The 13,001-nt window shown below is 57.1% G+C and overlaps 1 protein-coding gene across 6 annotated transcripts in view; it reads left to right on the top strand.

Annotated features, from left to right (window-relative positions):
* Positions 1 to 12,022, top strand: part of NFIX (nuclear factor I X) — a 92,857-nt gene extending 80,835 nt beyond the window's left edge. For 4 of the 6 annotated variants that reach the window (XM_036032409.1, XM_036032411.1, XM_036032408.1 and 1 more), the window contains 3 exons: positions 3,899 to 4,046; positions 6,130 to 6,221; positions 10,662 to 12,022. In XM_036032409.1, the coding sequence (XP_035888302.1) occupies positions 3,899 to 4,046; positions 6,130 to 6,221; positions 10,662 to 10,676 (255 nt within the window). In that variant the 3' untranslated portion in view covers positions 10,677 to 12,022. The remainder of the gene's footprint in view (positions 1 to 3,898; positions 4,047 to 6,129; positions 6,222 to 10,661) is intronic. The other 2 variants (XM_036032410.1, XM_036032412.1) reach the window with 1 other exon arrangement.
* Positions 12,023 to 13,001: the final 979 nt, after the last annotated feature.

Genomic DNA, 13,001 nt, shown 5'->3' with positions numbered 1-13,001 from the left:
TGGAATCAGTGAGACCAACCTGGGGGAGCAGTTTAGTCCAGAGAGCCAGTCAACCCCTTGGCATCCTGACGGCTGGGTCCTGACACTCTCCCTTGACTTGACTGCTCAAGATTAGGGTCTCACTTGGCCTAGAAGGTTCTCTCCTCCAAACAGGTGCTTGCTCCAAGTAGACTGTGGACAAACACTGCAGGTAGGAGGAAACAGCTACCCTGGTTAAACAGGGAGGCTGGCTCGGCTGGGGAGCAGCCTCTTTGAGTTTCTTCATGTGACCTGTTGTGCCCAAGAGAAGACAGGGTGTCTGTGGTGAGCCTGCTCCAGCTGGCCCACTGTCTGAGAGGAGTCTAGAGACAGCACCAGGCTGTGGAGAGGGAGAGCACCAGAGGCCCCGGATCTGCAGCTGACTTGGTGGCAGGGGGTGGCCCACACTAAGCTGTACTTGCTCCATGGCCACATTCAGAGCAGTAGTTAGCATGCAGAGTCACCTGGAAGCCTTGCAAACACACAGGTGGCTGGACCTCACCTGATTCTGATTCAGTAGGGTGCAGTAGGCCTGAGAATCTGTATTTCTCCCCAAGTTCCAGGCGCTGCTGTGGCTTCTGGTCAGGGGACCACTTTGAGAACCACTGATCCAGAGTCTAGAGGAGTCAATTTGTAACTTCCACAAGAGTTCGAAGTTACAGATCATCTTTTTAGAAAAATATGTGCATACAAAAGTTTTACAGATGATTTGCAGAAGGGTGCCCAGGTGCCACTTATGGCCTATCTTGGGACCCCAGTGTAAGGCCCTGATTAAGGAGAACCATATCAGTAAAGTCTGAGGCTGAATGGAAACACCTCTCAGAGATGTGAAGAACAGAAAGAGGACACCTCGTTAGCTGTGTTTCTGGCAGAGAGAAGAGACCACCAGACAAATGCATTGGAAAGGCCGCAGGGCTCAGGGGGCATCAGCAGGCCTGGTTCTAGCTCAGTTTCCACCACCAACGCTGGAGCAGCCAGGCCCTCCTCTTCATTGGTCACTAGCATGCACTTCTAGCTCTTAACTCACGAGGCTTTAAGTTGCTGCAAAGTCACACTTTGAGATTTTAAAAACCTCAACTTATAACCCAACCAGAGCAGAGACACCTAGCCTGGTTGGAATTTGCTTCTAGAAACCAAACATTGTAAAAAAGCAGGTTTTGATGTCCAGCCACATCAAACTGGGATCAGCATTATCGGGTGGGGTTAGTGATTTAGATCCTCCTGGGTGCAGACTGGCTCTGGGGACTAGAAGGAGGTAGAAGCCGCCCTGGGAGCCAGAGCTGCCTGGAAAGGCCCTGCATCTCAGCTTCGTGGGGCCCTGGGCTCAGGATGGCCCAGAGAAGAGGAGTGAGGCTGTGGTCTGTGGAGTTTCCTGCCCTGATGGAAAAATGGAACAGTGACCCGTTAGGCCGTGGAAAGGAGGGAGAGTGGTTGCTGCTCGTATCTCAACATCAACCTCGCAGAGCTGGAAACACCTCTGGCCTGTGCCTGGAACTGAAGGGACTGTTTCTAAAATGACACTTGACATAAAGGGTCTCCTGCCCAGGACACAGATGGGGACCAGCAGCCATGGCTTGCTTGTGTCAGGGGCCTCTGAATGGGCCAGAAGAATCAAGTCCAGGGAACCACTTGGAGGGACAATGTCAGACCCAAGCTGGTCCTTAGAGGTGAAGGACGATGGAAAGAATGGCCAGGGCTCACAGGGGCGTGAGGCTCTGTAGTTCTAAAGTACGTCAGGATGGACTAGTTGATTCGACTCAGTGGGACTCGAATGCTGTAGGCTTGAGCCACACGGAGGTGACTGTCTGTGGCTCACTGGTGAGCGTGGGTGGCAGTCTGCTTTAAAGGCTCCAGTAGAGGTCAAGAGCATCCTGGAAGAACAGGGCAGAGAGAGATGGATGGTGGTTCAGGGAGTTTGGCTGGTCCCCACACTGGGGACAGTGTTTTGTGAGCAGGCCTTGACGGGTATAGGAAAAGGCATTTTAGGCGGGTTCTGCAGTGACCATGTGTCGCCCAGCTGCTCAGGCTGTGTATCTGGAAGCCCCAGGCGCTTTGCCTGGGGGGGGGGGGGGGTCCCTGGGGGGAGGAGGGATAAGGGCACGAGTGCTGGGAGACCCATCTGGCCTCCACCATGGGGGCTCTGAATGCCAAACTGGGGAGATCCTACTTTATATCAGATGCAGTCAGAGCTATGGACGATTTCAGGGGACAGAAGTCTGAGCGTCCAGCCATGTCAAGCTAGGATTAGCACTATTGAGTGGGACTTGGATTTGGAGAAGAGGGTCGTTGAGCCTGCTGGAGAAAGTCCATAGGACCCCTGCAGTCAGACGTCGCTGTGACCTTCAGGCTGTGCCAGTTAGTGCCCGGTGGCTTTGGACAAACCACTCAGCCACACAGAGCCTGTTTCCTCAGCTGTGAACAGGGGGCGTAGAGCTCCCCTTGCAGCAGGGTGTCCCACTTGCAGTGCTGATACCGTTTGGACAGATGAGCCTTCGTCCGGGGGGCCATCTTGGTCATTGTAGGGTGTTGAACAGCATCCCTGTCTCCACCCACTAGCTGCCAGTCGCATCCCCCCAGAAGTTGTGCTAACCAAAATGTTTCCAGACATGGCAGTGCCCCTGGGGAGCAGAATGGCCCCCGAGCGAGAATTGCTGATTTACACATTCGTTGTCGGATTGGTTACAACGGGAGTAAAGTGCCTGGTACAGAGCTGGACACCAAGGGTGCGGAGCAGAGGAGCACACTGTCAGCACAAGGGAGACCTCTTGTGAGTCTCATTGTCACAGTCCAGTCAGAACCAGTGATGACAGAAAGATGGGCCACCTGCAGACTTGGTGGTGCGGGTCCCATAGGAGTGGCCTACCAGGAGGAGGAGGAGCACAGGGGCATCCCACCTTGGAGAACCCTGCTTGGCTGGGCGGGCAGAGCTTTGCTCCATGAGAGAGGACCCAGTTTAGGATGAAGAGCTCTGGCCCAGCCCCCCTGAGCTCAGGCTGCTGGTGGTCCTCAGAGACACTGCCCAGAGCAAGGGGAGGTACATGCCTAGAACTCCAGGGAGGTCTCTCCAGGGAAATTGTGCCTGCGAGAGGCCAGGACCTTTGACTTGCCTGTGGTGCCTACATCCCAGGAAGCCCAAAGGCTGATGCACGTAAGGACATGAAGAGGAGTGTGAGGCATGAGAGGGAATCAAGGACAAGGAGTGAATTTGGTGACCTGGCATCTGGGCTTCTGAGGGCATTGTATAAGGAGGTCTCCTCGAAGAACCTCGTGGGAACTGGAGAGGCAGCAAATGGATTTTCCTCCCACGTTCTTCTGTAGCAAATAGACCAGCACCCCAATGTCCTCAGGCTGCTGGAGTTGAGGGCAAGCCCCTCAGCATCCCCTCCAGGCCATGATGTGGGGTAGAGGATGGCAGTCCTCACCTCAGGGGTCTGCAGAGGGAGACATGCGTGTGTTTGGGGGGGACACGGGAGGGGCAAGCTGACACATCTTTTCTGCTGTAGGAAAAGGTCTTCAGGAGTGTGTGAATTCCAGGTGCAGCTGCTCTGTGGCTAGGTGGCATGTTTGGTACCTAAAACACGTTCCCTAAGAAATAACAAACCATCCGTCGGACACTCCCCTTCCTCCTCCCACAACTTCAAAGGAGGACCACACACACACACACACAAAAAAAAAAAAAAAAAGAGAGAGAAACACCAGAGAGACCAAATTGAGGCCTCCCACCGTCACCCACCCTGTGCCCCAGGAGAGAGGACCCTATTCTGCACCTTCCGCCGCCGGGAGCGCCTGCTCTCAGGAGCGAGCTGGCGTGGCCGCGCAGGGGAGCGTGTGTCTGTGTGTGATGTGCCTTCATGCGTCACTCTATTTATGTTGTTCGCAGCCCAACGGTAGCGGCCAGGGCAAAGTCCCGGGGTCATTTTTGCTACCGCCGCCGCCTCCAGTGGCCAGACCTGTGCCCCTTCCTATGCCTGATTCCAAATCCACCAGCACTGCCCCAGACGGCGCCGCCTTGACTCCTCCATCACCTTGTAAGTGGACGATGAAACCGAAACCACAAAGCCCAGTGTCCTGGCTCATCCAAACAGTCTCCACTGCAAAAAGAAAAGCCCCGCACGCCCTCCCCATCACCAAATCCTCCCCAACCCAGAGCACCACAGAGCCTTCTGCCCAGATGAGAGCAAAGCTGATCTCCCCAAACACAGCCCCCTGGGCCTCAGTCGCACCAGCCAGCACACCACGAGCCCCCCTGCCCGCCCATTGCTCCCAGCCCGGGCCCCTGGCCCAGGCCCCTCGGGGCGGGAGGGGGAGCACAGTGGGGCACAGGCCAGGGTGCTGGCCAGGGTGGGAAGGGACAGGGAGGCACCGCCATGTCATCTACATGCCTGATTCCTGTTTTTTTTTTTTTCGTTTTTTGTTTTTGTTTTGTTTTGTTTTAATTTTTGTTGTTGTTGTTTTGTCGTGCCCCCCACACCAAGAAAATTAAATGTGACCACAAGGCGACGCCACCACCATCCCCTTTTTGCCTTGCCCCACCTTCATTCAGGCCTCTAAAAGTGCAGCAGGCCAGCCCCTGACCCCTCCCCTTCAGTCTCACATTTGGTTTCTCGTTGTTCCTCTTTTTTTTTTTTTTTTTTTCCTCCCATCCCTCTCCCCTCCCTCAATTCCTTCCCCAGGTTGGATGTTCCAAGGACAAGGGAGGGCTCTGGACCTTGGCTTACTTCATCTCTTTCTCTCTCTCTCTCTCTCTTTTTTTTTTTTAACCAATGGTAACTTTTGTCCAAGGGAAGAAAAATCTGAGTTGGGAGGCCCAAGGTAGACCCGACGTGAGGGACAGGAGAGGCGGAGGGCAGGCAGCGTGCCGTCTTTGGGCAGGGCATGGGTAGCGCTTCCGGTGCTCTGGGGGCTGGCAGGCCACAGGCCAGGACTTCTGGGGCCGCAGTGGGAGGGGTGGCCCATCTCACCACTTTTCTTCGTCTTGCGCTCTCTGTCTTGCCTTCTCTCATGGTTTGAGTTCTTTTCCCTTTTCCATCCTTTTCATGCCACGTTCCCATCTACATCTGCCATAAGACATCAAGTCATGGTCATGGTCACTGGAGGTGGGCAGGGTGGGAGACGGGGACCAGGCTGCAGGGTGGCACTTCTGGACAGAAGCTGGTGAGCATGGGGTCCCTGGGGTGTATGGGGTACAGGGCAGGGGTTGGGGGGGCTCCCAGGCTGTCTGTGACCCTCTTCGTCCCTTCTGGGAATGCACTCCTCCCTGAAGGTTCAGGGCCCATTCTCGCCCCTAGGAGTTCACAGAGGGTGTTTGGCCCATTTGCCCCTCTGTTGCCCCAGGCACTCAAGCCCCAGCCTCTACCCAGCCCCCTAGCCGCCTCCCCCTGTGCCGTGGCCCATTGCAGGCCCTGGGCACCACAGGACCCTGGGACCTCGCTCATTGGTCAGAGGAAGAGAACGTCTGAGATGTGTCACCCCTGGGCCCTATCCAGCAGCCAATGCCTGCACCCCTCTCCAACCCCATCCCATCCAGCCCTGCCCTCCCTTGGGCCCCTTCAAGTTCCCTGAACCACTGACCCAGTCCTTGGCACTGTCCACAGTAGTAAATGGGCAGCACCCAACTAGCTACTCTGGTTGGAGAGGTGGCCCAACTGAGACAGTCTTCCCCAACTACAGTGGGGCCAGTCTCCCAGAGCTCCCACCCTCTGGCCCCCCTTCTCTCCAGACCTGAGGGGGCCAGTGGAAAGCAAGGGTACTACTGCCTCGGGTGCTTCGGGAGGAGGACTGTCCCCGGCCTGCCCAGTGCCTGGTTAGGAGGAAGTACGGGCTCTGCGGGACCTCAGCCCCTCAGCCGAAGCCTCCAGGGCCCCTCCCTCACCCCTGTCCAGGAAAGAGGAGGCCTGGCTGAAGCAGACTGCTGGGGGTGGGGGACGTGAGAGTTCCTGGTGAGTGAGAGAATGAAGGGGCCCCTGCGGACTGTCCTTCCCACTGCCAGCCTCAGCCCTGGCGGCATGGTCTAACCCAGTGTCTCCCTCTCTCAGCAGCCCCGAAGGGCAGTGCCAAGGTGGGCCGCAAGGCCTCATGGGGGTTTTCCTCTCTCTTTACTGCTCCCCACAGCATTCGCAACGACAGGCGCCTCCTCTGCCAACCGGTTTGTCAGCATCGGACCCCGGGACGGCAACTTTCTGAACATCCCACAGCAGTCTCAGGTAGGAGTGTGAAGGCGAGCACAGGGGGACCAGGCACCTCGGGGTCAGGGAACAGGCCAAGATCTGTGGGTTTATCTGGGAGAAGGGGCTGGGGCAGGGCTGCAGGCCCCAGGAGTTTGCACACCCAGTTGAACCTGCCTCCCCAGGCTGATGACCCCAGACCCCCTGGTTAATCGCTAATTGGATAATTAGCTCTGGCAGCCTTGGCCCTGGGGAAGGTGGCCGAGGACCCAAGGCTAGAGGTGCTCTGGGCCAGGGCTGGTAGAAGCAAAGGTAGAAGCCGCAAGCCCAGTCAGGAGGAGGACAGCATCTGCCTCGTTGCTGTCTTCCTGCTTTGCTGGGAGCCCTGGTCCCCAGCTCTCCCCTCTTGCCTGGTTTTGGGTGGGCTGGGCAAAAGGTGGAGGAGGGACAGAGCTGGCTGGGTGGGCCACATGCCCAGAGACTGGCAGGGCAGGACAGGTCCCGTTACCCCCTGGAAGCCCCTCTCCCAACTCCCCATGAATCCTGTTAGAAGGGCTGCCAAGCTTCTGCAACCTCCAGTCCCACCCCCATCTGCCCCCAGGTCTCACAAGGAAACACCAACCAACTGCAGCTCCTTGTGGACACTGCTTTGCACAGGCATCTATACACACACACATGTGGCCCCCCTCTCCTGTGCCTGCCCACAAGAGGCTGGGAATAGCCTCCAGAGCCCAGGGCCCATGGGACACAGGGAGCACCCTCCTCAGGTGTAGGGCAGAGGCAGCTTTTATAGAAGTAGAAGTTCTGTAGAAGTTTTTTTTACAAAAACACAGCCCTGTGAGCCCAGGGCCTTGGTTTTAGCCCCGGGGAAATCTACCTCAGCCCAAGAGCCCTGGGCCGCCTCTTTCAGCTCTCGCTCCCTCTCTGCCCTAAGGCCCAAGTCCAGAGAAAGTTAGTGGATAGAAGTTTTGTATGTGTGGTTTGAGGTTTTGTTTTTTTCCTTTTCCTTTCTCTGCCTCAAAAAAAACCAAAAGCCAAAAACTTTGTCAAACTACAAACTTCAGAGCTCCCTGGTGGGAAGGAGAGGAGGGAGGAGAACTTCAGCCCCCTCCAGCTTCCCACCCCCTTTCCCCAGAGTCACGTCTGACCCGTCTGGTTTCCAAGAGCAACCAGACATGATGTAACACCCAGATGAACTTGAACTTGGGGGTGTTGAGAAGAAAAACAATGGCTCCGAGCAGGGGCTGGAGCCAGCCCCCTCCTCTCTGTGCCAGGGAGCCCGGGAGAGCCCTGCTGGCAGAGGACGGGAGGGGGTGCCAGAGGAAGGGACCTCTGGCGGGCCTCCCCTCCCAGCTCTGGGCTGGCACCAGGCTGCAAGGCTCCATCGCTCCCACCCGCTCCCGCCCTCCCTCCTGCCGCTAGCCGGCTGCCTGCAGCTCTGACTGTTTCCCTGCTTGCTCTCTGTGCTCTCTTGCTCTCAGGGACCACAGCCACGGGCTTTCCTCATGCCTCCCTGTGGCTTTCCCTTCTGCACTTTCTCTGCTCACTTTGCTTGGACATTGGGGCCAAGTCAGAGTTTGAGGCAAGTTTGGGAAAGTTTTCCTTCCCGTTGTTCCTGAAAGGGGCCTGGGCCTTGGCCGGGAGCAGGCAGGTGTGTACAGCGCTGGGGGATGGAGGGGGGACCAGAGCTGGACAAGCCTAGCCAGGAGCCCTTGGGCCTGGGGGCAGGCAGGCTGCAGTGGGTGGGCGCCAGGGGTATAGTGGGGGTTGGTTTCCACAGTAACCAGTGACTTTAGCTGATCTCTGGAGCACCAGATGGAGAGAGAACAATAGAATGAGGGAAGAAAAGAGAATTTTTGCAATTTTGTCATTCCCTGGGCAGCGCTTTTTACTTAGTTTTAATCAATTTTGGACCTGGCTCAGGAAGCAGGGAGGGGTGAACAGAAAAGCCACTCCATACTTGGCAGCAGATCCCTGTTCCTGGGACCAGTGGGGAGGTGCTGGGGACCCTGTAGGAGCTGCCTTTGTCCCTAACTCCAGGCCTGGAATTGGAGTCGTCCTCCTGAGGGAGTCCCCCCACCAACCGGTCTGAGTGCTGGTGGTAGTCCCGCTGCTGCCCTGCAGCTCAGGAGACCCTAAAGGGGCCAGCCTGGGGCTTTGGCTTGGTCTGCTAAGGGCAGAGGGACCGAGCAGGACTTCCATGTCCTACTTATCCCCAGATCCCCTTTTCCCTCACAGAGAAGGGGAGGGGCAGGCTCACAGCTATGGCAGTGGTAGGGTTCCAGTGTAGCCTCTCCTGGGAAGGGAGTCCCAGAGAGCGCTGATGTAGGGGGTGGGGGGTGCAGCTGGGTGTTGGGGGGATGGCTCACCCAGGCAGTCCCATACCTCCAAAGGCCAGGACTAATGCCCAAAGCTGGCTGCTGACCCCCGCCCCTGCCCACACTCGGGATGCCTCAGACCTGGGTTTCCCCCATGCCTCCCCTGCCCCCTCCCTCCCTCGAGCCTCCCATTTGGCCTTTAGTCAGTTGATAAGGTCGGACTCTGGGCAGGTCATCTCTGCATGTTGTACAGCATGTGGCAGGAAGTTCATCTCTGCCCACCCAGTAAATGCCAATAGCGCCCCAGTCATTGTGACACCCTCAGCCCCCACATTTTCGAATGTCCTCCAGCTGCACCATCCAGTAAGATAGCCACTGGCCATGGGTGGCTGTTTAAATTTAAATTAACTAGAGAAAAATTTAGTCCTTCAGTTACACTAGTCACATTTCAAGTGCTTAGCAGCCGTGTGTACTAGCGGCAGCGCAAGTAGAGAACATTCCCATTGTTGAGGAGAGTTCTGGGTGATCTCTGAGGCCTTTTCTCACTGTAAAACTCGAGGTCTCCGTCTTCCAGGGGGCACCCCCCAATCAGAGCCTCGGGGGCAGGTCTGGCCTGCAAACCTAACCTGTGTGACCAAGACAAGTGTTTTCAATAGTGCTGGAAATTTTCACATGAAATTCTGTCTGGATTTTTGGCTGCTTTTGAAAACTTGGCTACTGTAGCCACCCGAGGCCCTTACTGTGCCGAGTTAGCAGTGGCCCTAGGCAGGTCAGGGAGCAGCTGGGAGCATCGACTTTGAACTGCCCCCGGCATTTGAATCCCAGCACAGCCATGGGCTGTGTGGCCTTGGGCAGGTCAGCCACCTTCTCTTTACCTAGCGTCTGTGCAGGGTAGGAGCAAGGGTAGAATGAGTCAGGTCCTGGTATGTGCTCTGTGGTCAGTTGTGAATATCTGAGTCTGTAACCCAGAGCCTGGGAGAGGCCATATGCGTTTCAGGGACCCCCATTTTGCCCCAAGGGTACCACCAGGCATAGCTAGGCACTGTAGATGTGGAGGAGAACACCCTACACCCCACCCTTTGGCCACAAGGTGGGGCCAGAGCCTTGGGTGAAGGACATTGCCAGGTACGCCACCATAGGGAGAGGGGAAGGGGTGTCCACCCTGGGTATGTTTTGTGCTCCTGGCTACCAAGGCCCATTTGTGGGAATGTGGCGCCCCCTGCTGTCACCCTGAGGGAACCGACACCTGCCCTAGGGAGCCTGAGGTCCTTTCTAGGGCTATAGCTTTAAGGCAGCGATTTTCAACCTTTTTCATCTCATGGCACACATAAACTAATTACTGAAATTCTTCGGCACAGCAAAAAGCATATTTTTTGCCAATCTGACAAAAAATAGGTATAATTTTGATTCATTCACACTGGATGGCTATTGTTGTATTGGCTGTTGTCATTTCTTTTTAATTTGACAGTCTAAGAGAAAAGAAGTCAGTGCCCCTGACTAGTCAGGTATTGCATGTTTTACACATTCTTGCAGCACAGCGGTTGAAAATCAATGCCTTAAGGGTAGAGGGTGGGGGAGGTGGGTGTGTGTCTGCTGGGCTCCTCCCCCAGCACCAGCATTGCTAGAGACTGAAGCCATGTGGTGTCCCTCTCTTGCCAGCCTTTCAGCCTGTGGGACCTTGGCTGTGGTGTACAGACGGGAATTTTTGCTTTTAGTCCAAAGAGACAGAAAGAAAACTCAGCAAGAAGCTGGCCACCCCCACCCCACTCCCCAAACCCCTCTAGGGACAAAAGCTCCAGCCTGGCATCCTCCCCACCCTCCAGGACCCACACAAAAACCTAAACAATTGGAAACATGGCCAGATCCCAGGTCTGTGATTGTGCCAGCATCAGCCACGGGGGTCCTACCCGCTGGGCATGGTGCCCGAGGGAAGGCCAGCTGAACGCTAGCACTGGGGGGCAGGGTCTCTCAAGGGACAGGATTCCCATAGGAGAGACTGACAGAAGGGGCTGTACCTCTGGGTGGAGTGTTGGTGTCCATGGCTCTGCTGGGGCTGGACCCTCCGGGGGCCCGGGGTACCACAGTCCCAGGGCCAGGTGGGAGTGAGGAGGGGCCTGCCCCTGCTGTTCTCATTGTCGCCTCTTTTTTTGTCCCGATTCAGTCCTGGTTCCTCTGATAAGATCGACAAAAGAAATGACAAAATGAAAAGAAGAGGTTCCTCAAACGGGGGGAGAAGAAATTTTGAGACGTGGAAAAAAATCCCCCAGCCCAGCCCCACCGAAAAGCAAAAATTAGACATCGTCAGCCACTCAGCCCTTCTCTCCTCCAGCCCAGGGACCCCTGCAGGCCCCCCGAAGCAGCCCAGTTCTCTGAGAGCCCTCGGAAGAGGTCCCAGTAGAGCTGTGCACCAGCAGCCAAGCAGAAAGAAACATGCAAAACGGACTCTGCGAAGCAGAGGACAGAAAGAAAGAAAGGATGCAGCAGAACTTCCTTCCTCCCCCATCCCATCCTGGCCTTCTGGGGAAAGGAACAAAATGCCCAAACAAAGCAACCAGCACCGTTCTGAAGGGGCCTGTCCCCCACCCTTGCCCTTCCTGGGAGAACCCCACCCTCGGCTGGGGCCAGAGCTTCACTAGGGGGATCAGAGGACTAGCTTGTAAAGACGAAGGGTGCAGATCCAGAGGGCACTCCCCTCCAGACCCCGCCTGCCCTTCCTCACTGCCTTGCCTCTGGCTTCTTCCATCCACTGCTCTGGACTGGGTGAGGCAGGGTGGCCTCGGAGTCCCCCTGCCCCACCCTTGGGCTAGAAGCCCCACCCGCTGTGGGCAGGGGGCTTCCCCTGGAGCTAGTTTCGTGTTCTCGGAATGGAGGGTGTTCTGCCACCCCATCCTGAGCTGCAAGGGTAGTTCCCTGGGACCCCAGACCTCCCTGTACAGTCCATAGGAAAAGAATGCTCTCAAAGGTCCGTCCCAGCACGGGACAGGCCCCTCTTCCCTCCCTCCACACTTCCCTCCCTCCACAGGCAGGCCCGCAAGGTCGCCCTCCTGCCATGGCCCAAGTGAGGGGAGACGGGCCCCAGGTCACCCCCACACCCCAGTCCGCATGCAGGTGCCCTTGTGCCACCCCATTGGTCCCTGCCCCTCACGCAGACAGCCCTGCTGTGGTCTGGCCGGAGAGTGGAGGAGAAAGGGGACCTGGAGCTGAGCGAGGAGGAAGGGCAGCCGCAGCTGCCCCCGGCTAGAGCCGCCACCTGTGCTAGGTAGGCGTCCTGCTGGCCCACTTTCAGTTCCTTTGGAGGGTGTTGGGTGTCGTCCTTTTTCAAACGTGTTTTGGAGCTTTCTCTGTCCTCCCCCCACTTTCCCCACCACACCACCCCTGTGGCCACTTCTCTCTGGATTTCAGCTGTAATGTTTTTACTCTTTATTTCGGGGTGGGGCATTAATTGTTCAGGTCTTCTGCTGTTGCAGTTGGGAACTCCTCCTCCAGTTGAGCAACTTGGGAACAATTTGGTAACACACCACAGGAAGTAGCTCCCCCCTCCACTGAAGCCCCCTCCTCCCCCAAGGGAAGGTTGGGAGCCTGTCCAGAGGGTCTTCAGAAGCCCCCCTGGGAGGGAGGGGAGCAGGAACACGCCCAGCCCAGATCCCGGGTGTGACTTGGCCCCTCTGGCTTGTCTTTCTGTGCCTTACTCCCTCCTCCCTCCACCTACCCTCCTTGGACCCCTTCTAAGTCCTTGTGCCTCTCTCTCTCTCTCTCTCTCTCTCTCTCTCTTTCTTAATTGTATGAAAACACAAAGCACAGGTCAGGATCCTCCGAAAGTCAGTCAACCCAACATTGCACCGCAGGGGTGGGTTATGGGTTTTATTTATTGTGAATCTAGTGTGTGAGGCTGGCCCGCAGGAAGGAGGGGAAGGGAAAAGGGCCCTCACCTGGGGCCGAGGGGACCAGTGGGCGGTGCCTCCTCCCCAGCTGGAAGCCACAAAGTGGCTGGCCCTTGGGGTAGCTTTTGTTGGAAGTTGAAGGAAGGCCCTCCCCCATCCGTTTGCAGCCCTGGGGAGGACGGAGACTGAGAAGCTGGGGACAGGGGATCCCGCGGGAGCCTGTGGTGGGCATGGGGAGTAGGGCGGGGGTGGGGGGCCGGGTGGGCCGGGCATGACGCGCGGTCAAAGTGCAATGATTTTTCAGTTTGGTTGGCTAAACAGGGTCAGAGCTGAGAGGGGAGCGGAAGGGACCCCCTGCCCGGCCGCACGTGCCCCTTCCCTCGAAGACAATCGGGGCCGCGGGCGCGGCGGGAGCCGGGTTCTGCGGGGCGCCCGCCCCGGCGAGGTCGGAAGCTGCAGGCCAGCTGGGCCGGGACAGAGCGCGCCCGGCGGGGCTGCCGGGGCTGCAGGGGTTGGGGGCCGCTCCGTTCCCAAGTGTCGCTGTGAGGGTCAGGCGAGAGGCGACGAGGGCCACAGGAGATGTGGGGACGTGTTAGAAGAGAAAAAAAAAAACAAAAAAA

The sequence above is a fragment of the Phyllostomus discolor genome, chromosome 8, assembly GCF_004126475.2.
Source record: "Phyllostomus discolor isolate MPI-MPIP mPhyDis1 chromosome 8, mPhyDis1.pri.v3, whole genome shotgun sequence".
NCBI lineage: Eukaryota > Metazoa > Chordata > Mammalia > Chiroptera > Phyllostomidae > Phyllostomus > Phyllostomus discolor.
Note: the sequence above shows the minus strand (reverse complement) of the source record. Positions and strands in the feature narration are given on the sequence as shown.